The 24,406-nt window shown below is 48.8% G+C and overlaps 1 protein-coding gene across 1 annotated transcript in view; it reads right to left on the minus strand.

Annotated features, from left to right (window-relative positions):
* Positions 1-24,406, minus strand: part of LOC119391156 (phospholipid-transporting ATPase ABCA7) — a gene marked incomplete at its 5' end in the record, with an annotated part of 35,836 nt that overhangs the window by 10,549 nt on the left and 881 nt on the right. Inside the window, 12 exons of the mRNA XM_049415168.1 lie at positions 2,414-2,539; positions 4,830-5,124; positions 7,924-8,077; positions 8,438-8,677; positions 10,185-10,349; positions 11,432-11,684; positions 12,648-12,858; positions 14,909-15,064; positions 17,440-17,531; positions 20,413-20,530; positions 23,085-23,263; positions 24,065-24,265. Coding sequence (XP_049271125.1) covers positions 2,414-2,539; positions 4,830-5,124; positions 7,924-8,077; positions 8,438-8,677; positions 10,185-10,349; positions 11,432-11,684; positions 12,648-12,858; positions 14,909-15,064; positions 17,440-17,531; positions 20,413-20,530; positions 23,085-23,263; positions 24,065-24,265 — 2,190 coding nt within the window. The remainder of the gene's footprint in view (positions 1-2,413; positions 2,540-4,829; positions 5,125-7,923; positions 8,078-8,437; positions 8,678-10,184; positions 10,350-11,431; positions 11,685-12,647; positions 12,859-14,908; positions 15,065-17,439; positions 17,532-20,412; positions 20,531-23,084; positions 23,264-24,064; positions 24,266-24,406) is intronic.

Raw genomic sequence — 24,406 nt, forward strand, 5'->3', positions numbered from 1 at the left:
CAGGGGTCTCAAACACGCGGCCCGCGCGCGGGCCATATGGGGTCCGCGAAGCTTTCCCTAGCGGCCCAGCCTGCACATGACTGCTTTCGTCCCATATATATATATATATATATATATATATATATATATATATATATATATATATATATATATATATATATATATATATATATATATATATATTGTAGCGAAGCGTTCCTACTGAGTAATGGGTCGTCCTCTCAAGCGCCTTCCAGTGGGTCGTTCTCTTCTCTGAGAGCACGCTCCTCGTGCAGAGAGTCGGCCCCGCTTTGACTGTCGCTGCCGTGCGCCGTCGCTGAGTCCCCATTAATAAACGTCTTGACAATTTGGTGGAGAGTGCTGTGCCCTTTAAACAACTACGGTCCGCATTCGATGCCCTTGGAGCTTCGATCCCGTACCGTGCCTGCTACCATGACTCAAGACGCCGCCCAGCAAACGCCTCCTCTTGCACCGACGCCATGTCCGGGTGTCCCCCGCATCCGCGACCCTCCTATCTTCACCGGCGCGGATGGCAACGACGTCGAGGACTGGCTCGCGATCTACGAGCGTGTGAGCGTCCCCAATAAATGGGACGAGGCAGGCAAACTGAGCAACCTCGTTTTCTACCTCGCGGGTGTGGCAAGTCTATGGTATAACAACCACGCATCCGATTTCGCTACGTGGTCCGCTTTCAAGACCGCCATCATCGACGTGTTTGGCCGCCCTGCCGTTCGCAAGCTGCAAGCCGAACAGCGGTTACGTGAACGAGCCCAGCAGTCCGGCGAGTCTTTCACGAGCTACATTGAAGACGTGCTCGATTTGTGCAAGAAAGCCAACGCAACCATGTCTGAGGCCGACAAGATCCGGAACGTCATGAAAGGCATCGACGACGATGCCTTCACCATGCTACTCGCCAAAAACCCTCGCACTGTGGCAGAGGTCATCACGCTGTGCCAAAGCTACGAGGAGCTACGCCGGCAGCGGCTGATGACGCGTCGACCTCCTCGTGCAGAGAGTCGGCCCCGCTTTGACTGTCGCTGCCGTGCGCCGTCGCTGAGTCCCCGTTAATAAACGTCTTGACAATATATATATATATATATATATATATATATATATATATATATATATATATATATATATATATATATATATATATATATTTTGCATTTGTAATAGGTATGTCCATGAGCTACACAGAAATGACTGGTCTCAAGCATTCTTTTCGTGAAGCAACCCATGTGGTCACCATGTGTTGAAACATAACCGTGGAACTAAAGCTATAGTTCAGAATCGGATTCCAATTTTCAGCCATTGTGCAGAGCGATAGTGATGCTTCTCAATTCCCGACTCCAAATCCCCTTCAGAAATGACCCATATGTAAGATACGGGAGAGGCTTCCTTTGAAATGGCAAAGTTAGCTGACATCTTGTTCGCAGTACGTGCGAAGCCGGGTTACGCTATCGCGTTCCTCTCTTGAAAGCGAAGCTCAAGGGTCGCTTAATGCCAGCCATGATTAACGTTAGCTCACTATTGGCTAGTATTGGCTGTATGATGGCTAATTGTCGGCTATTGTTGGCCACTGGTGGCTAATGTCTGACCGTTGTGACAGCAGCATTAGTAACGGTGCTCTCACAACACCGACGCTGTATTCGTTCAATCTAAATGCAACGATTGAGTCATCTACCTGTCTTTAGTTGCCACGGCACGTGCAAAACATGTCGTATCAACAATGTATCACCAGTATCAGCAATGTATGACCAACGAGCCCGCCAGCAAATGTTATTTAATTTAATTCGATTGAATGACCGACCAAGCAGGACTAGGCGGTGGGCTCTGTGCATACCCAGTCATGGTGGCCACATTGTGATGAGGATGGAAATAAATAAATAAATAAATAAATAAATAAATAAATAAATAAATAAATAAATAAATAAATAAATAAATAAATAAATAAATAAATAAATAAATAAATAAGGGAATAAATAAATGAGGAAATAAATAAATAAATAAATAAATAAATAAATAAATAAATAAATAAATAAATAAATAAATAAATAAGTGAGGAAATAAACGCCGTTTCACCTCTACATATGCACACTTTATAGAACCCCGGGTAGTTCGACTATTCGGATCCATCCACTATTCGGCGTCCTTCGCGTCGCCGTTGCTTTGAGCCGTTAAGTTCAAGGACACAAATCAAAATTCGAGGCATTTTCCATGGCCTCATGGTTATGAACTTCAATAACATTTGCTGGCAGGAAGGTTGGTGATGCATAGTTCATGGGTAAAAAAAACAGCAGAAACCAGGCGATTAACACAAGGAAGACACGGGCAGAGTGCTGTCCCATGTGTTCCTTGTGTTAATCGTCTGGTTTGTGCTGTTTTTTTACCCATGGACTTCATGGTTACTTGCCTGCTATCGCGAATAGACCGAGTACGATCGCGTAAGCCATGCCTCCGTCAGGAGAGTGCTCCGAGGGCAGGTAGGCGAAGAATATGGCCAGTGGAGCGAATCCCAGTGCGGTGACGAGAAGCGATTCTAGAGAAAGAAGGAGGAAGAAGAAAGGCAGAAGAAAGTATTAGTGTAGCGTCACATCAAAGCGTCATCTGGCGATCCTTGCGCAGTCTCATGTGTTGTACAGGGAACACGCACGAATTGCGCACAGGGTGTCACAAGGAACCTCGCATTTTACGTGCGACGATAACGCACGCGAAATGTGACAGCGAGGAGCTAAATCGTCTGAAGAAGTACTTCCTGAATCGCACTTTTCTAGCGCGGTCGAGCGGACAGTTCTGAACGCTGGCGCCGTCCGCAGCTGCTACACCTCGCGCTAGCTACGAGCTTCCGTTCATACTTGAATTATAGCACAAGGACCTAGCAAGCGGTATGACTATGTTTGGCATGGTTACTGCGTCGGTCTCTGCGTATTTCGGAAAAAAAAAAGCGACGGGTGAAGCGGCCTACTGGCCACTCCAGCCAAGTGTGGTTCAAACTGTAATAACGCAAAATTTTTAAGGCGAGGTAACCTGTGAGATAGGTTTGGGTGGAGACAGATCACCATCTACAAAATATTAATGACAAACGTAGCCCAGAACAAATTGGAAATCAGTTTCAGTGTGTGTACCACGCAATTGAGCGCCAAACGTACAAAACTCCTCGAGCTGTCTACATCAACTTACTTTTAGTGTAATTAACCAACAACCACCTACGTCACGAGTTCGTGTTGGCTGCCGCGTGTTCACTTGCCAACGCGGCGCTCACGTGAAAGCGTTGCCATTCGCGGCACGCGTCACTGTTTTGCGTGCTCACGTGGCTAGCCGTGTTCGCAAAAAAAAAAAGAAAAGCAAAAGAACCTGCTTGGTACCACGTCTCCCAGCGCTCCCTGAAACCGAAACTATATACGATTAGGCTCTAAACGAGCATCTCCGAACAATTAAGCCGTTGCATGCCCGAGAAAACGAGGTTTCCTGCGGTCGTGATGAGTCATCCGCATCATGTTGCAACAGCAGACCGGCAGATTTAAAGCATTTACGTAGTATTAGCGAGGGTTTATTGGTCAGCTGCCAGCTCGTAATGTGATCACGTGCTGCGTGACGCCAACAGGCAGAAAAAAGAGTGTTCCACATTCTCCGTCACGGCTACAAGCGCCGCTGACTAACACGCCTATGTTTACATCAGGGGCGTAGGCAGAAATTTTTTTCGGGGGGGGGGGCACCTCCTTGATCTGTAGTGGGGACGAGCAGGCAGATGTGGTCGAGTGTCATTTTCTGCTCTGTATGCCATGGCAAAAAAAAATTTCGGGGGGGGGGGGGGCACGGGCCCGGTGTGCCCTAACGTGGCTACGCCCCTGGTTTACATGTACAGTGGACGCGAGGAAGACCGCCATTGTAGCTCAGTTGGTAGAACATCGGACGCGTTATGTGAAGGTCGTAGGTTCGGTTCCTACCGGAGGCAAGTTGTCTTCTGGTCCACTTTAATTTGTTTTAGATTTATATCATAATTACTACACTACAGTTAAAAGACAAATAACGTCCCCTATAGCTTCCTTGCCTTCATTCATTGTCTAATGGTTTTATTAGGTTGTGTCTAGCAAAGAAAACGAGCACTTGATCCAATCCCCTTCTTTCGTTCAAGAGAAAAAAAAAGAGCACTCCGTCAATTTGTGGCTGAATTTTAAAAGTAAGACGGAACAGTGGACGAGTTAGTGTAGCTTCATACTGGCTAACAGCGTAAGAAAGAACGGAACCGATTGTGTGAGCCAGCCCTCCATTTCGTTACGAATTTTCCTTGTTAGATTATGGGTAAACGTTATGCATTGCCTCGTGCCGGTGAATGTTTGCATTACGCTTTATAACGTTCGTCCTTGCTTTCCTTGTCTCTGAGTTTTCCTTGATGATCGACTTTCTCGTCCCTTCCCATGTTAGCTGCGCATTTTATTGCGATAGCAATTATATGGACACTCTCGACGAGTTTTTGCCGTCGCCGTCATGTCCCGTATAACGTCGAACACCAGCGTTTTGTATAGTTACGCGAGATCGGATCCAAAAGAGTTAGCTGCCAGCCTCACTTCGTATATAACATTACAATGTGTTGCTACCGCATTAATCGCTTCGCACATGCGGTGAAACCGTGCCTTTTATTTTGTTTTCTATTATTGATAATCTACTGTGTTCGCCTAAGCTGGGTTTGGTCACGTTTTGCGTGCTTTATATATGTGTGGTTCAGCCAGTAAACTTCAGTTTATAGTCAGCACCGTGTGGCGTCCGTTTTCTTTCCATTTCGTCTGTGTTCGGTCGCGCGCTGTTAGCGAGTATGAATCATAACTTACTCTGCGTGTCCGAGGGCAGCTCCGAGATGGTGGAGTATCCTACGAAAATTATGGTCATCGGGACCGCGTAGAAGGCCAGGTCGAAGACGAAGTGGGCGAACAAGTAGAGGAAGCCCGAGACGCCCGTCATGAGCTGCAGCTCGCGGGCCTCGGAGACGACCTCCAGCGACGGCAGCACCACGAACGACGCCACGATCAGGCCGAAGCACACCGACCCCATGAAGCCCCAGTAGGCCCATGTGTAGATCATCAGCTCTCGCATTCCGAACAGGGGATCCCGCTGGGTTCCTTCCGACTACGAGTCGATATCGAATTGTAGCAAAAACCCACCAATGGATAATGACGACTAGATTTCAAAGACAGTGCTGCATAACTTCGATGATATTAGTTATACAGCTGAAACTCGATCTAACGAAACCAGATTTTACGAATTTCCTGATCTAACGAAGAAATTTCCTTTCCCCGGCAGGTGCACATAGAGGTCCAATATTGTCATCAACACGGAAATAAGTTATTATTAAAGAATGCGGTGATTTCTTTCTAATTTTGACACAGACGGGCTCTTCTTCGGGCGTGCGCTCTATAACGCTGTCGCGCTAAAGCATCTAGCCGTCCTATACATAGTGTTCATGTGACGTCACTTCCGCCGCTCTCGCTGTCTCCCGTCATCCCTGTGTACCTCCCTTGGTACCTACAGCGGTTAGTGCTACAGCGCGGGGTGTTGAGGGGTTGTCAGCTGTTTCTGTGCGCGATGTTGAAAATCAAGCAGTGTGGCTTTTTGTTGTCGTGCTTCGACGAGCTCATCGGTCCAGGAAGACCTCGACTGTTCGCTCGATACGAAACTATAGGATCAAGATGTGTGACACTTAGACCCGTACCGGATTTCCATTACCAGAGATGCCACCGCGTACTCCGGCTTGTTGCCCGCCACGACCTACGTGGGCATATTTAACTACCTCGTTTTCTACAAATTACGTGGGCGTGGCCCAACAACAAGTGAAAGCCCAAAGTCCCTCGAGGCCCACAATATTTTACGAGAGGATGAGTGAAGCGAATCAGCTCCCATCGACGAGGCAAGTTTACGGGAGATGCGGCCCACGCCACCAAAGTAGTTCATGCAGCGCGAAATCGAGACTTCTCAAGTGCTTTAAACAGTATTGCTGAGGCTCTTTATCGGCATTTGTGGGAACAGCCGGGGAAAAAAATGTGCGAGTGCGAGGTAGAGACTTCGCGTGGTACGTAATGCCTGTCACTTTTTTCTGCCCCATATGTTTCTGCCACTTTTTTTACCTTGTATTTTACTTCCGTTGTTGTGCTTTAATATACAGTGAAGCCCCCGAAAATGATGGAGTCTTTTAGGGAATTAACCAACGGTTAAAAAGAACGGACAGTTTACCTGACCCCCCAACTCGAGCCGATCGGAATGTTAACCTAGGGGACTTATTTGCGCTATACTTCAAACCGCCAGTGAATGAAGTTTGTTTGACGTCGATTTTCACAGTTCGCTTCAATGCAACCCCCAAACCCTCGCGATTGTCATCACGTATTCAACAGCCTCCCTAACCCGCTGACTGTGCACGCAGTGGTCTTGGCGAAGTTTGTAGGTAGAGTAATCACGGTAAGCTATCTCTGTTTACAGGTAAATACTTGGATAGCACATACCCGTAATGAAGTTACGTCTGAAGACGCGAATGTTATCGAGGTTCTTCAAGTCCTTTCTGTTAATTCGCGCCAGCCAAACACGCTGGTGCTTCTAGGAAAGTCGCAGTGTGCATTGACGATGTCGGGTGATACATTTCGGCAAAGAGAACAACCCGACGCTTTGTTCCCTGTTCGTGGGCTGCAAAATCGACTTACTTCACCAGCGGCTGATAATTGCACAAAGTTTCATCGTGAGGGCGAAACTGAGCACGAGGAAATAACACGGCAGCGGTCGGCGACAGCGTCAGTGTAGGTACCAAGGCATGTCGGTGGCGCATTCCGGAAGCGACGAAGGGGCGCTGCGTGATGCACGTGCACACTATGTATTCTCAACCCTATTTTTATTTTGACAAGGCCGTAGGCCGCGCCTATGCACGGATCAACGGACTTATTAGTCGGCACCGCACTAACGTACCAAATGGCGCTAGCGGCGGTGGTGGTTTACTGTCCCTGTAATTGGTCCCAAAAGGACACGGCGGTTGCTTTCTTTATTTAATGGTTTAAAGGACAGGTGGCACTGATTGTCTCCTTGCGACGTTTCTTGCTCGGACTACTCCCATTTCGTTTCGATAAAGTTTACTGAAAGTTTATTAGGTGTCGCTGTTAAAATTTAAATTTTACGAACTTCCCGAGTTCGCGAAGTAATTCGAGCTCAGCCACCACTTCGTTAAATCGAGTTTCAACAGTAAACGTATTGTGATAATGATTGATAATGGTGGCTGGTCAAGGACAGCCTTAGCTTTTTTTGAAATTAAACACAAAGGTATAGTACGGATCAGGGGCGTAGCCAGAAAATTTTTTCGGGGGGGGTTCAACCATACTTTATGTATGTTCGTGCGTGCGTTTGTATGTGTGCGTGCCTATATACGCAAGCAAAACTGAAAAATTTCGGGGGGGGGGGTTTGAACCCCCCAACCCCCCCTCCCTTGGCTACGCCCCTGGTACGGATCATTGATAATGATGGCTGCGATCTAAAAAAAAATTCCAGGGGTCTCTCAGATGACTCGAAGGCGAAAGTCGCGTCTCATTTCGTGCTTGTCGAGCCTCCTCTCGAGTTGCATACCACTTAGGCCTACCACGCAGTCCACTAGACCCTGGCTCAGCGTTTTACATCGCATGCCTTTTCCGCGTTACTCCCAGCAGTCACGCGAACGCCTCTTTATTTCTTGTGTTTGGTTACGCGAACGCCGCAATCATATAGTATTGTAGGAAACTCTATGGCCGCAATGACGAAGTGAACGCGGGAGCAATGCAAGGACGTTTTCTCTTCAATCTGCTGACGCGGTTTTCGTCTCTGCGCGATGAATAAGATATGTGGTCTTTGAATATATACGCTCTTCGTGGAGGGGCGCTTGCATATAAGGACTCCAGTGCACGCGCATTATCCACTCACGTATAGCTCTTCATCCGTCAGTCTGTACAGCGAGATCCCCGTGCGAATGCGGCTGCTGGCTTCGCCCGTGTGTTGACGCAGCAGCACCGTGTCGATCAGGTTGCGCAGCACGCCTTGCGCCACCAAGCCGGTTGGGTTGCTCCACAACTCGATTCTGCGCCGGCGAGTGATCACAAGGGCTTAGACACCGCAGATTACAGAAGGCCTCCAGCTTAGTATCTGACTTCACGCACTAAGGCCGCAAGATCATTCATTCATTCATTCATTCATTCATTCATTCATTCATTCATTCATTCATTCATTCATTCATTTAGTCGCTCATTCCTTCACCGTGGAATTAGGGAAGTGGTTCTTAAACATTAAGCAATCAAAGAATCATACACACTTGCTCGGCTTTGTCACTTGATCAAGGAATCTTTCTTCCAGTGCGTTTTCTTTTGCAAGCAGCACGCGCGCACACTCACAAAATTCGCTTCGAAATTCTAAAAAAAAAAAAAGCATTAAAAGAACTTACGCGGTCCCGTTGAAGATGGTACCGAAAGCGTAAGCCTTCGCGTACTCGATGAAGTTCTCGTCGTACATCGCCATGAGGGTCCCCTTGGCGTCCGTGAGCACGTCGAACGGCACGCTCTCGCTCTCGAGGAGCACCTTGTAGCCCAGAGACGTGTTGGTCGCCTTGTTGGTCTCCATGAAGGTCTTCAGCGACGATCCGCGATCGGCGTCCACGTAAGTGCCGGCGTCGAGATCGATGTGTCTGCATGCGTCGGAGACGCGCAGCGAGCGCTTTTCACTCGAAAGAATTAAAAAAAAAAGTCACAGTTTCGCCGCAAGGGGGAAGCAATGAATGCCATAAAAACGCATTAGGGTGTTATACGAAGTATACGAGTTGTTTAAGTTGTGAAATCCTGGCTTCGAAACTATCCATACCTTGCTTATTCGTGTACAACATATGGTTCCATACAGGGAGGTAAGCAGGAACTTTTTTCGAGGGGGGGGGGGGGCGGAAGGGGGGTGGCACCTCGATCTGAAGTGGGGGCCGGTCAGGCACATGTGGTCGAATGCCATTTTGTGCTCTGTATGCCATGGCAAAAACAAAAAATCGGAGGTGGGGGGCATGGGCCCGGTGTGCCACCCCCTGGCTACGCCACTGGTTCCAGATATTCAGCATTGCCTTTGGGATCGTTTGGAATACTAGACTACAGTTCCTTTCAAGAGGAAAAGCTAACTAGTAGTGATTAGTCGTAATTCAACCTTTCACGTACTGCCAAGCTTCTATTCCTTTACTGAAAAAAAAAATAAATACAGTAATCTCTTACGAAAAAAATAACGTACAGTATCAGTGCTCATTGACTCAAAACCTCGATCAATTACTGCAGAAGCGATCGAAGCTTAACATCTCTGTACGATAAATTGCAAGAATAGGATACCATCAACGAGGACATAAAAATGGCAAGAAAATACAAAGAAAAGTATTGTGATCGCAGTCACTGACTTTGTCAGCTGGACATATCATCATCATTTGTACCACTTCCTCATCTGTGTATGTCATCATCAACGTGTGTCAGCTCGAGCTCGACTGAGTCGACTCGAATAAAGCGGATCCTCATAAGCCTCATAAGCATTTACGAGCTTGACTCGCCTTTAAGCATGTTTGCCAGTCAAAAGTATAGAACAAATCCAGCTCAACCATGTCGCGAAAGGCGTTATTAGATTCTCTTATCCCTAATTTCGTTATACAATAGGTTAGTAGCGAATCCGAGCGACCGTTCGACTTTCGACCATTTATGGCATACATTGTTATGCATAGCGAACACACGTCCGTACTGTGCATGTAAGTGTCCAATCGATTAGCCAGGGTGGGAGAGGGTGGGCAAGCTCAATACCCCCCTACCCCCCTCTTCCCTTGTAGATTTTTCAGGTTGGCTTGTGTTTATGTGTATACTCGCCCACATACAAACTCACGCAAGAACTATAGCTTAACAAAATTCATTGACGGCCTAGTTGGTTCCTAACCTTAAATACTGGATAGCGCGGATTCGACACGGGACAAAGAGACGACACTGATACGCAGGGCAAGCGCTTGTCCTGCGCATCAGTGTTCTTTCTTTGTCCTGCGTCGAACGCGTGCTGTCCAGTGTTTAAGAGCACGCAAGAACATACATAAAGCGCGGTTGAACCCCCCACCCCACCCCCCACACACACACCCGAAAAAAAAAAAACATTTCTGGCTACGCCTCTGGTAAGAACAAACTTTTGCATACTGGTATGCGGCCAGCACGTCGAGGGAACTCTGCTTGATGATGCCCAGCCCGACGTAGGCGACGAACACGGGGAGGATCCAGCCGGTGATGAAGAGGAAAGGAGAGCGCCACAGCACCGTCAACCGCTTCTGCACCAGGGCCCGGAAGCGCTGGATAGGGGTTCGGCTGCCTCACGACCACGACGATGGGCTCGTTCACTGCACAGCGCAGTGCGCACGCGCAAAATGAGCCAGCGCGTTCACTCTATGCCGAGTCTCTTGAAAGACGCATTGAGACGCAACCGATGTGCTGTGGCTGCTTAGTGAAGGGAACACCGCGGATACCGAAGAGGACGAAGAGAGGCGCACAGTAGGCAAGCGCCTCTTCGGTATCGACGCCTTTGTAAACGCCTCTTCTTCTCTTCGTCCTCTTCGGTATCAGCGCTGTTCCCTTCACTATGTTGAACCAACAAGCTTAAGTGGAAACTGCTAAACTTAATAGTGATTGCTGTTCGGAACAGTTCGCTACAGAGTGGAAGTTCGGTACAGTTCAGTACCAAGCTTCGAGCGTTCAAGAGAAAAAGCTCACCTTGCTTTTGAGGAGGCCCGCCTTGCTTGATCTCTCCAACCCATTCTTTGTAAATTCTGGTTGAGAAAGGTAGACGAAAAAAAAAATTAGGACAGGAAGGTTACAATACCTTTAAAAAAAGCTTGCTGTCTAATGCGGTCGTGATAGTGTAAATAGCTGCTGGAGCAGTTAATTACACCCACTAATTAGAATCTTAGAATCCAAGTGATGACGGATATCGGGGGGTGTTCGAAGTGTACACCCCCCCCCCCCCCCCGGAGTCGGTTGCCTCTGCATGTGTAAGAGATATCGAAGACCATGTTTTCGCGCGCTGCGAGCACCGGAAGTGATTTCGGGGCCGTAAGTATGTCACATCCTCCATATCATTACAATCGTCTATCGATCGCCTCCACATTTCGGAGGCCAGGCTTCCACAATGCGTAACGACAACAAAATGGGACAATAAAACACGGTTGTCTCTGCAGCCTCTGCACGTAGTACAACAGATATCCAAGGCTATGTTTTCGCGCTCTGCGATCACCGGAAGTGATTGCGGAGACTTGGAAACTTCACATCCGCCATATCATTGTAATCAGTCTATCGGTCGCCTCCAGAGTTCGGATTTCGGAGGCCACGCAACACGTGGGTAATAAAATGGACTAAAACTGTATAATGGATAACAAAATGGAACGCAGGCTCACTTGATGTAAGCTTCCTTCATCGTAGCCACCGATACTCCGATATCTTTGATGCCCATCGACTTGCTGCCGGATTCGAGCTCTCTGAACATGCCCACAAAGCCGCCTCGACCCATCGTGTGGAGAGCGTACACTGTTTCGTTGTCATTGTCGTCGTCCAGGGTGGTCTTCGGCGCTGTCTTCAGAATCGTGGACAGTACTTCCTTGCTGCTGAAGGCATTCGGCACCTTTGTGATGCGTATCTTGAAGCCGACACCTACAGTATTGGAGCGCAGCGAGCGTTTCAGCTCTTATAATAAATGACGGGGGAAAAAAAATCCGAAAACGTCCTTGAATATAAACACTTATGTCGATGTGACTGAAGTCGGTGTCGGGATTGCTGTGGAAGCTACAGAACCGAAACGCATGTCTGCTTACGCCCCAAGAAATAGTACCTAATTTTGTTGACAATTTTGTCATTTCCCTTGCTCAAATAAATTCTGCTTTATTTATTATGAGACAAACAGTTCACGAGAAGCGCCGGGTAAAATAAAATTATTGTTTTCCGTTAAAACAATCTACTCTCTGTCTTTTTTTCTTTGTATTTCTTACACAGCACGACGTTTTCAGCACGCCTGTTCTCCGTATAGTAAACATGGCGTCCCTGACGTCAGTTCGTCCGTGTGCATCGACTAACTCGCCGTTTGCTTCTCCAAGAAAACTATACTCGAAATGTGACACTGAAATGTACACTGAACAATCGAAATGTCCCTACTTCCATTCCCATTTTTAGTGTACATGTTTTCCTAAATGCATTAACGTTGCGAGCAATCAAAACCATTCAACTGCAAGCTGCCGGACGACTAGCGGAGTAACACGAATGTGCGAAAGCCCCGCCTCCGTAGCCTTCGTTCCATTGTCACGATGAGCTAACATGTCATGCTGAAATAATGTTGATGTCAATGATGTGTTACAAAGTTTTCTGAACACGCACGCACGCACGCCACGGTGGTTTAGTGGTTATGGCGCTCGACATGCTGACCCGAAGGTCGCGGGATCGAATCTCGGCCGCGACGGCCGCATTTTGATCGAGTCGAAATGTTAGAGGCCCGTGTGCTTAGACATAGGCGCACGTAAAGAATACCAGGCGGTGGAAATTTCCGGAGCTCTCCACTACGGCCGCCCTCAATCAAATCGCGGTTTCGGGACGCTAAATTCCAACAATAATTATTTTTCTTACCACACGCGTCCTTGAGGAACATGGGTGTTCCCCAGCATACGAGGGTGCCGCTGTACATGACAATGATGCGGTCGGCCAGCGCTTCGGCCTCTTCCATGTCGTTGGTGGAAAGGAGCACTGTGGTGCTTCCTCGCAGATCTCGCAGGATCTTCCAAACCACGCGCTGCGTGTCCGGGTCCAATCCGACCGTCGGTTCGTCCAGGATCAATAGCTTCAACGGGGAGGTGGACAAAAAAGATATGCGTCGTCGTTATCATTAGAACAGTGGCGAAAGAAAGAAAGAAAGAAAGAAAGAAAGAAAGAAAGAAGGAAGGAAAGAAAGAAAAAAAGAAAGAAAGAAAGAAAGAAAGAAAGAAAGAAAGAAAGAAAGAAAGAAAGAAAGAAAGAAAGAAATGGAAAGAAAAGTACTTCAAAAGAATGAAATTCTGCCAGTTACACGCCCTGAAAACCTTCGGACATCGAAGCTGTAGGGAACCCAAGCTCAAGTTTGCGGCGCGACGACAGCGCCGAGCTGCGGCTCTGGAGAGAAGCTCTGGTGTTCATCAGTCGGTGCGGGGAACTGCGGAGCCCTGTCGGCAGCTTGGTACGCTGAACCGGGAGGCTTGCTGTGCAAAGCTGCATTTCCGTGTTGGCAGAAGCGACCCCACGGAAGCGAGGTCCGAAATATTGCTGTGTCGTGGGCTACCACAACAGTGCAGACAACACCAAGGCACGCGATTCACGTGTGAAACTGTATCGGTTCCCGAGCATGTCGCACGAGAAATAAAGGCGACAAGCGTGGATCACCGCAGTAAGGAGAATCAAGTATGTCCTTGTTGATAGCACTGTCTCGCCTTCTGTTTTGGCTGTCTCACTTCACCGCTTTCGTTCGTTTCGACTACCTGTATCAGTATACGTAACGCGGCGCATGCACGCAACGACTACAGTAATGATTACTCGCTGTCTTCTCGCATTGTGAAAGTCCAGTTACGGTTGTAGCTGAAACAACTTTGTGTTTTGATTCCCCGTGTTCGTAGGACCTACCCGTCGTTGTCGAACGTTCACACTAGCGTTATACCGCGGTTAGCGTTGCGCGGTTGGTTGAATGCAACTGAACTCGGCACAGTGTCACAAGTTCGACGCCTGCAATTTACGCTTCGGGAGGGCTGCTTTATCTCGCCGGAATGGACGTGTTCGTGCAGCAGATTTTATACGCCTGTAAATTCGATATCCTCATAAAAAGAGAGTGCAAGCATGACGTGAGAGCCGAAAAAAACGAGCCGAGCAGTTAATCTTGCGTCACAGTGATTAAAGCTCAGCTAGCTGCCTCGCGTCTTAATCGGCGTGTGATGCTCCAGTGGCACGGAGGACTTGACTCTAACCTTTTCAGGAAGAAGTGCCATGGCCGTATAATTTCTTTTTTTTCGCACGCCGCAAACGTTTGTTCACGAAGAAAGTACACGGCTGCTACTGCAAGCATGCCATATCAGAACAACAATCATATGATTCATAGTCCACAACGCAGAACATCGATAGCGTGCTACGGCTTCATTTCGGAGTGCATATGGACCATTACGCATCTTTAACATGACAGAATGAGACTTACCTCATCGCGACTTGGGAAATGAACTTCGCTTTGAGTCGGGTCGGTCGTTGTCATCGATCGTCTGGTCTTCTCCGTAAACGTGATTGACGAGACTTTCTCATTTTATCAAGTTCGCTTTTCAGAAGTGCCTGTCCAGCTCGAAGATCTTTTTGAAGCCGCACTGCAGGCGGTACATTGTGAGGCCCGCAAGTGCACCGCGAGAGCTCTGCACGTGCACGGAAGCGAGCGGCAGCGCGTTGGAGGGAAGGAAAAACGCGCGTTGCTTGCCCCCAGTTTTTATTTTTATGCCAGAGATGGCGCTGCCTGTCAAAAGTAGCAGCGCCACTAAGCGATTCTTGGGGAGCCTATAGCGCGCACATGAATCACAACGCGAAAGAGCGATCGCGTTTCAACACACGCGCTCATTCAAGGTCCTGAGGCGCGCTTGCGTAACTTCTTTCCCCCGTGCCATCCCTCCCCGTGTAGCTTCCAGTGCTCTCGTCGGGACGAGATAAGAGAGAAAGCGCTCAAAGCGTGCGAAATTTCCCGGCAACTCCGCTCGTTCTAGACAGATTCGAGACATTTTTGCGGCAATCGACTCATGAGGCAATAAACTCCGATACTGAGGTCATGCTGATTAGCGGGAAAAGTAGTTCAGGACTCCTTTAGGTACGCGATTGGCAATGGCGGTATATACCTGTGGTTTAGCGACGAGAGCGATGGCCATGCTCAGCCTCCGCTTCATGCCACCAGAGAGCTGACTTGGTAAGGCATCCACCTTGTCGGTAAGGTCCACGGTCTTCAGCAGCATCGCCACATTGGCTTGGATCTTGCGGCTGTTCATTCCTTTGAGCTGAAGGAGAATGGATAGCGAACAGTTATACTGCATTTCTCAGAATTGATTCTCCGTTAAAGAATGACAATCGGCACAAGCCTGGGCAAGTTGTGCGCGCACTTGTGCTGACTGTCCGAAAAATATGACAGTTTCGCCGCAAGGGCGAAGCAACGAATAAGCAAGGCTAGCGGATAACTCTTCTAGCATCTGATCTGGCGTAGCACAACAAACGCTGGCGTAAGGGAACGCGACCACTGCAGCGAGCGAAGCGGCCTTCGTGCCGTCTAACGCTTTAACGCAAACTACGCAGCACGCACAAAGGTATTGCAAATGAGTTCCGCGGACACCCGCAAAGTGGCTGAAGGATTATATTTTATAAGGGTTATATTATATATTATATAAGGGTCTCAGCTAACTCGGATCAAGATTAAGAACGAAAAATCGCGGCATATCCACGAAGTGAATGATGATGGAGCTTACTCCAGAGGTTAAATCCGGTAAACCGTGAATCCTCTGAACATCTGCTCAATCATCATCATATAAAGAAGTGAACGAGAGTTGTGGTGGGATTGTATGTCATCACCGCCTTCGTTTTCTTCGAAACGCACGAGGCAGCTTCAGTCGATCTCGATCTTGAGATATTTGTAAAGTGGAGAATGTTCCAGATGTTTTAGCCAGGCGTGTACGTGGCGTTTCTTGACGAGGACCCTTCTTGTATGAAGGCTATTAATGAGCCGACGCTTGCGGTGAACTGCGAAGGCTGCGTTCCGCGGCAGGGACGTTCCGCGGCAGGCACTACACGGTGTTGGGCACGTTGATCGGAACGTTGACCAGTTGCCCCTTAACGCCGTACTGACCGCCGCCGTGAGTCAAACGCCTGATGCTCATGAAGGGTAGACAAGGAGTGATGAGGCGTTCTTCCACTGGGTTGAGCACGAGCAAATGATCGGGCTTGGGAGGGTAGCGACACCCGTGCGTGACGCTCATCGCAGGGACCTTTCCGGCAACCAAAGAGTGCTTGCACACGAAAGTGGAGCATACTGCAGTCAGTTGATGACGTGGCGGCAAACTCCCGCTGCAGCACGCCGACGGCGTTGGCGCGGGACTGCTCGTGGCGGATGGTCGAGATTGTGGTGAGGTTGTTGTCAAACCACAAGCGGTCGCATACATTGCAGCTGTGGCCGAAACTGCGATCTAGGAAATCGCGCTTAAAGCGAGCATCGGCGCCACCAACCTCAGGTAGCGACCGCTTCAGGCGCTTGGCCGCTGCATCCCGCGCCCGTGCCAATTCGAGGTCCGCTTGTCGAGGCTTCCGCGCTGCTTCTGCTTCCCGGGCTCCCAGCTCGGGGTCCGCTTGTCTTTGCGCCCGCTTCGCTGCGGCCTCGCGGGCCCGTGCCGCCTCCGGGTCCGCTTGTCGACGAGCCTGTTTAGCTTCGGCATCGCGAGCCCTCGGTGCTGCCGCCGCCTCGGTGCTGGTAGTGGCTTGTGCTTGCTGTCGGCACTGGCGTCTCTCTTCGGCCTCGCGAGCTCTCACCGGAGGGTCTTAGCGGCGAGCCCGGGATGTTGCTACATTGCGCGCCCTCCGCGCTGCTGCCTTGGGTTCTTCGGTGTTCATGATGTGATGTCCGGCGAAAGAGAAAGGAAGCGCGCCAAGAGCGAGCGCTATCGAAGGCGCGACCCTCTAGCGGTCTCCTATCAAACTAGAGCACGCGCAGAGGGCCTCGCGAGCTCCCACCGCAGGGTCTTGGCGGCGAGCCCGCACTGCTGCTACAGCGCGAGAGCATATCTGCGCCACTAGGGTGAGCAATGAGCACTAGCGTACACGGCAGGAGGGACGAGAGACTACCTCCCAGCAAAAGGAGCAAGCTCCTAAAACAAAAACATGTGCTCTAGCAAGTTTCTACGTGCTGCATATCTTCCACGTGTTTTCCGACATAGAAGAAAAAGCCCGGAATTTTTTTTGTTTGCTTTTCCCGCAGCCGTTGAGCGCTATTTAGAGCTTGGGGCGCAGTGCCACCGCCTACTGGTGTCAGGCAGTTTTGATTACGCACTGAGGTTACCGACAACCTTTTGAAAAGACTTTACTGATCACGTAGGGTCGAGGAATTCGTGTAATAAGCGTTAATTTAGCAAGGTTATGTGACGCGATGTAAAGTAAAGCTTGAGAAAGAGTAGAAAAAAAAAAAGATCAAGACAGGGGCCAGACAAAGAAAGAGCACCTTCGTCTTTTTTTTTTTTCTTTCTATAAGGCCTTTACATTGCTCCAATTTACCCTGTTTACGCTAAACACCAATAACGCCTAACATGTAGTACCCCGCTCTAAAGCGTTGTACATACCAATCCATAGTAGGTCAGGTGATCAGTTACGGTGAGGTCGTCGAAAAAGCATCCACCTGCGGGCAAAACCCAATGGCTCTACGGGCTTCCTTCTCGTTCGGCCGAAATCCGTAAACAGTGACCTTGCCGCTGTCGGGCTGCAGCAAACCTAGAAGGTGATCAGAGGAAACACGACATTCGTATCAATACGACACGTGGTACGCATGCCTGTCTGTTACTTGTAACACGGCGGATGCCGATACACCCGCCCTCGCGCGTGGTACATTCGTTTTGTCGCTGCCTGCATGCCGCCGTGTACCCCGCGTTGAATTTATCGACTAGAGAAAAAAACAAAAACTGAGAGCCCTACAACTACCGTGGAGATGGAAGTCAGCGGTTGCGGCTCTCTCTTCTGCGGCAGTGTCTTCACATCGCTTTCGCGTCCATTCGCAGCTTCTGTGCGCGTTGGAGATCCTTCAATTCCCGCTCGCCTTCCACCGAGCTAACGACACGCGTCCGTCCCATAGCTAGTCCAGAGGGTAACTGCTGATAACAGCGCTAGCGTGACATCCACGAGACAAAGGGGCACAACGATTGGTGCGAAGTGCTGCCGCCGAGTATCGCGACACTTGCGAAAGAGGCATCGGTGGTGGCGAGGGTAGGGGGGAACCTGTTGCGAGGGGATGATACGCGATCGACGGTTAAATTGTTGTTCGACGCATCTTTTGTCTACGGACGCGATCCGCCAGTACCTAGCCATATATACAGATTCGTTGTGAAGAAAAAAAAAAAGATTAAAAAAACGATAGTTACAGTTCAAAGAAATCTGAGCAAGAACAGATCAGGGATAGTCAAGTTGTTAATGAAGCTTTCTCGCACCCTTAGACAACACGTTGTGAAGACCATCAAATCCGTTGAAACTCCTTCGCTATAATCGAGTTATGTTCAGACGCTTCACTACAGCCACCTGCTACAGCGAAGCTTACAGGCTTTTGCTGTTCCGAAGGAGAAAAGCGGGTCGATTGAAAGCTCTGCCTTTAGCTGCACTGGCTGTACAACAATATGGCGGACTCGGTGACGTCGCGTCAGTGCATATCATAGCTTCAACACTACTTGCTATATTCTACACGGATTCGACACGTGTTATACTTGTATGTTGCACCGGCTTTACCGCTTTCTCGGAATCTGGCGCGACGCGAACCGAATCCCGCCTACACCTTTAAGGAGGTCACGCAATTTTATCAATCGGACCATAACATCTATCCCAAACCATCTAAAGGTATCACGAAGGTGGAGGAGCGAAGCCGCCTTCGCCTTTATACCAAAACTCTATTGTGCCCGGTAATCATAAAACACTTTGACCCCGCTTGCACGGGGAAGTGCCCGCATTGTGAGGAAAAGTTCCTGTGACATTTTCCACATGGTGTGGGCGTGCCAAAAAACCCCAAACCTAACCCCACTACCCAACCCTTCGCGGGAGGAGGACTGGGAGGCAGCCCTGCTGGACACAGACAGCGCCGCCGTCTGTGTCCTTCTTTCTCTTGTCCGCCGTTTTTAGCGCTGTTTTTTATGTGAAGTATGTCGTACCAACTCGCCCAAGCAACCACTTTAGCCCTGCTCGGCTGCTCTGACCTGACGGCCCACCGGGCTTTGATCGAGCGGGCCCGGGCCGCGGCCAGCGCCAATGGGCTTCCGTAAGAGGGAGCCCATCTAGTGTTTATAAGGGGTGGAGCCCCTTAAGGACCGCTCCCACCTCCAAGAACTTCTGTAAATAAATGTTTTTCATTCAGTCAGTCAGTGAGCTGCAGTACATTAAGTTGCCGAGAGAAAAAGAGACAAAGAAAGCATTCTTGCCTGTTGTATCACTCCTTTGCAAGGAGAAAAAATTTGCAGTGGCTTAGCTCGGCTATGCCAGGATATACGTAGCGTTATCAAAGGTTCAGCTGATTATTCTTAGCTTTCCAGATTGTCTAGGATTATTAGCCTTCTTCTGTTCATTCTTCGTACGCTGAACCGCTAAATGCCAGGCAACTACTTCGGGATCCGATGAGATAAGCTTCTCGGCTCTCCTGCGCCGTCGAGCAGCATTTGCGCTCTCCTTCTCCATGGCGTTACCCACCTGCAAACGCCAGTCAGAGGCGCTATCAAGCGGCCCCAGCGCAGTGTCAGACGGCGACTGCACAGCGAAGGCGAATAGATGCGCGCGCGCTGGCGCCACTGTGTCTATGGCTACGACGTCACTCCTCTCGAATGCGGCGTAGACCAGCAGCGGTGAGCCGCGCGCGGCGGCGGCGGAGTCTGCGCACACGCCAGCGCCAGCGTGTCTGCCGCGCCTACGACGCCACTCCTCCCGAACGCGCAGACCAGCAGCGGCGAGCCGCGCGCGGCGGTGTCGGAGAGCGCGTGAGATGCCAGCTCCGGTGACCCAGCTGTGTGACATCACTGATCCTCGCGCATGCGCAGCACGGCTCGTGACCCTCCGCGCGAAATCGGCTCCAGCTAGGCAAGTGTACCTAACGGTACAAAATTGATTTGCGGCTGGCGATGATAAATTAGGCGAAAGCCTTAGATGCCTAGAGAAGGCCTTAAAGCCTTAGATAAAGGCGGAATCCTTATGTCGGGAAAATTGGTGACGTGATCATGGCGCCGCGATGACCTCACGTAACGTCACGTCACACGATGAGGTCATCACACGACATAGTCGCTTAGTCTAACGTATGCCGATCTCGGAGGCAGTGCTGCAAAACCTCGTGAGGTGCAGAAAGCTGCGATGCCTCCAATCCTGGAGGCAGTGCAAGACCACGCAAGGTTCACAAATACTTCGGGGTGGGCAGGGGGCATGAAGGATCAATACAGTCAACTGAGAAGAAGATGGCTTTCGTCTTCGAGACGTCTTAGGCGAATGCATAAGGGAACGTTCGACTTCGTGAATAAAGTGACTCGCGCAAACCTCTACGTTTCGGACAAGATCACCTCTAAACTCGTTTTACAGCTCCGTCGTCCGCGGTGCTATGCTAAAATGTCGACTTGAGAAATGCGTACATATATACCTGTAAATATGTTCATCAGCGTTGTCTTTCCCGCGCCGTTGTGTCCGAGCAGGACGGTCATTTGGAACTTGTGGATGGTCATGCTGACGTTGTTGAGGGCAACGACGTTGCCGAAGGTCTAATGGAGGAGAGCAAAGACATTCAAGTGATATAGCATGCATCGTGACAATAGCGCGAAGCTAATCGATCACTTTTAGCCATTAAAGTTCTACACGTGAGCGTCGTGTATTTGACATAACATCTTGCACGTGGGCCTCTCGCGAGCCTCTTTGCTCGGAGTATCTCGATGAGCCTAGTTTTGACAACCATATAGCTTCCAATAGTCCCGTACTTAGAGTGGAAGAAGTACGGTCGGCATTCGCAGACGTACAAGGACCTGCAAATGCCTCAGCACTCATCCCACGTGTGCCGCAACGACAGGTGGCGCCTCATCCGGATAAATCTTATATTTGAGCGCCTGGTTGGTTTTGCGACGTCAGTCCGCGTACGTCCACGAACACGAAAAAACTATACGTGATCTCTTTCTCCAAGTTATGCCATCACTATGTGAGGTCACATGATGACGTCATCAATTGGCATCTTCGATCGTTCGAAGGTGAGACCGATCGCAGAGGCAGTGCAGAAAACTTAAGTGCAGCGCCTTTCGAACGTGTTTCGCCGCATTAAGACCGAGACAGACGGTACCATTTTCCATCCAACGCGACGTCCGACGCGGCGGTGCGGCTGCCAGAATGGTGGCGGTCCGATGCGATGAAAGGTCACCATTCCGGCTGCCGCACCGCCGCGTCGGACGTCGCATCGGATGGAAAATCGTACCGTCTGTCTCGGCCTTTATTCCGAGTACAGGCGCTGCGTTGGTGTGGTCGTGCGTGTCATGCATGGGTCGACCGCTCGTTATGAGAACGCCGACGAGAGCAGAGGCGGGAGTGCGACTGTAAGCTCCGTTTGTCACCCACCATCACAGAGTGGAAGCGCCTCCAACTTTTTTTGCGTCTTCTTTTCCGACGCTGTGCGCCTCTTCATTTGATAATCGGCGTTCGGTATTGTTTGACCTCTCTTGTGTCCCTTGTTTGCGCGCCTACCTTCGTTTAAGGCGAATCCTTACCACTAAAGCTCAACTTTCGGTCATTCTAAAAAAAAAAGAGAAAGAAAGAAAGTCGAATTCGGATTGTTTCCCGAAATGTACCGTTTCGATTCGAATATACATTAAACCTCGTCATAACAAAATTGAAGGGGGCGCCGCGATTTGCTCGTTATAACCAATATTTCGTTAGTAGCGGCAGCGGGAAGTTTACTGCGAATATTATTCACTAGCTACTTACCCAAAACTAATAGCGGGCAAAAGGGTGGGCGCGCCGCGGCCGTGCGTGCCGTGTGCATTGGCTGTGTGCAGTGTACAGCGAGATAAAGGTGGGAATGGCTTCATGTGAGCAGCAGCGTGTGCGTGGCGTGCCGTCCAGCTTTGTGCGTGTTGCCGGAGGATGCATGGCGGGAGCTTTGAACTGCTAAATACAGTTCTCGCGCTGCGTACCGTCTCAAATCCGCGTTGTCGCACTGTCGAGACATAGGCTCGAAATCTTATTTCCCAAGAGAAGTTGGTCGTAACATCCCGTTGATATCCCGTAACAGGCAAATTTTACGTCGTTAAAACGAGGTCTCGAGTAGATTGGCTTCTATGGGGACTTTCTAGGAGAAGCACGATCTGCTCGTTATATCCATCATTTTGTTATAGCCCGTCTGTAACGAGGTCTAACCGTGTCACTTCGGAACCAGTTTGGCTCAATAATGTTCGTGCCGTACGGAATTAATTGCGTGGAACCCGTACACAAGACACGAAGCCGACGCACCTTTACGACTTCCTTGCAATTTATGACGATTCCGATGGCCGGACGACGCTGGAAGCGATCCATTTTCGGGATTGGCGGCAGCATTTCCGTATACGTGAGTTCCCTCGGAGCCCAGTAGCTTCGCTGTCGGATTATAAAGAAGTGCAATGCACGCTTATGAGTAGTCCTTTGTACAGTCTATTGACTATATATATATATATATATATATATATATATATATATATATATATATATATATATATATATATATATATATATATATATATATATATATATATATATATATATATATATATATATATATATTGTAGCACCCTCCTTATGTTTTCATAATGCACGTTTGTAACCTTATCGTGTGTGAAGTAAACTGCAACTTACTTATCTTGGGTAAGTGTTTGTTAGTGTTGGCTGGGAAGTTAGCTGAAGGTAATATTACTATTATTAGAAATACCGCAAAGGCCCTCATTATTACTTGCGCGAGGGGCACATCAGCATTGGTCACTGATTGCATATCCAAAGAAAGAACAGAATAATACAAAGTTAAACATAGAGAATGCACAAAATAATTTGAGCAGCAATTGCAGAAAAAAAGAGGAAGTTCTTAGACTATACTAGAGGTACACATTCGTAAAATAAAAACAGCATCAAAAATTGCCAGAAAATCACTGCAGAGTCTAAAAAATAGCAGTAATAATAAGATGAGGTGGTTAGTCATGAGTGAATTAGATCGTGAAACTTCGTTAATAGGTAATTGACGATAATTAACGTATTCTTGCGCAACCACCATTAAATCGCCGCTAAGTATTGTTTTTTCTATATGCGTACCATCAGTGGAAAGAACAGGCGCTGCGGATTCGCCGTGGCCCAAGGCAGCACATTGGACAGGTAGCCGATCATGAAGACGAACACGCAGGCACTGGCGCCCATGATTAACCACATTTCTTGAATGGTAACATTGTCCATGTTTAGGGCATGCTTGCCAGCGATGTCCCAGCCAGCCGACTCTTCAATTATCCAAACAGGCGGGGTGCATGTGCGGATAGAAGATACGTTATTATTACGGCACATGTAAACATCAAGTGTATTCCTTGTCGTTCTAAAGTTCGAAAAAAGAATATTCTGGAGGCGACCCTAATCCTTTACTTAGGTGTCTGGTATTGGCACGTCGGCGTTCGTGTGCCCTAGTGTATTCTTTGGGTTAACTGTGTTTCGCGCGCTGCCGAGGCGGATGCTCAGGAGGCCACGCAGAAAGAACATGGCCTCCGAGATTGGCCGGCGGTGCGACGCCGTCTAATCTCGGAGGCCATGGAAAGGAAGCGCGTGGTTGAGATATGCTCCGCCAGGTGCCGCAGTTGTCCTAGTTGCTCACAAGTATAGTACTATACTCACAAGCTTTCAATGAACTAAATCAATTCCATGAACTAAGTCAGGATTGATTATCCTGACAATTAATTGGTCCTTAAGTAAGGTTATGCTCAGACATCATATGCATTCCAATATAACTCTTAACTTGAACCGAAACAATCGATGTCCATTTTCAGAAGACTTTTTATGAATATTCTTAAAACCGGAAGCGAGTGCTCGACCGGATATGCTTGTAAGAGAAACAAGAGTGCGAATCGGTGCTCATGCAAAAAGAAAAAAAAAAAAGAGAGAGAGAGAAGGAAACGTTGCTTGAATTTACCCAATCGTTCGCAAAAATGCCGTTAAACCGTCGGTATAGGAAAATGACCGAGTTTTGAACGTTTTCTTGCAACATAAGCAAAATTTTCAGCATCGTATTACCGAAAGAAGGTTAAACGTACTTTCGAAGTCGTCAAATATGCCGATGATCTTCATGATTGTGCCGAAGGCCACGTTGGGGTACATGGCCCTTCGAAGTTTCTCCGTTCTGCTCTCGCTGAGGTAAACGTAGAGCGAGTGCATGAATATGAAGCTGAACTTGTCGCCGTCGCAGGCGGCAAACAAGAAGTACACCGCAACTCCTATCACCATTGCCCATCGACCTGCAAGCGACATAGATAGCGAGAGAGAAAGAAAGGGAAGTTTGTTGGAAAAATGAAAAACAATTGTATTGTGGCGTGGTTGGGATCGTAGAGTTACGGTGAATAGAATACTTTCCAGTTCACTGTAACTTGAACCGGAAA

Source organism: Rhipicephalus sanguineus, chromosome 4, assembly GCF_013339695.2.
Source record: "Rhipicephalus sanguineus isolate Rsan-2018 chromosome 4, BIME_Rsan_1.4, whole genome shotgun sequence".
Lineage (NCBI taxonomy): Eukaryota > Metazoa > Arthropoda > Arachnida > Ixodida > Ixodidae > Rhipicephalus > Rhipicephalus sanguineus.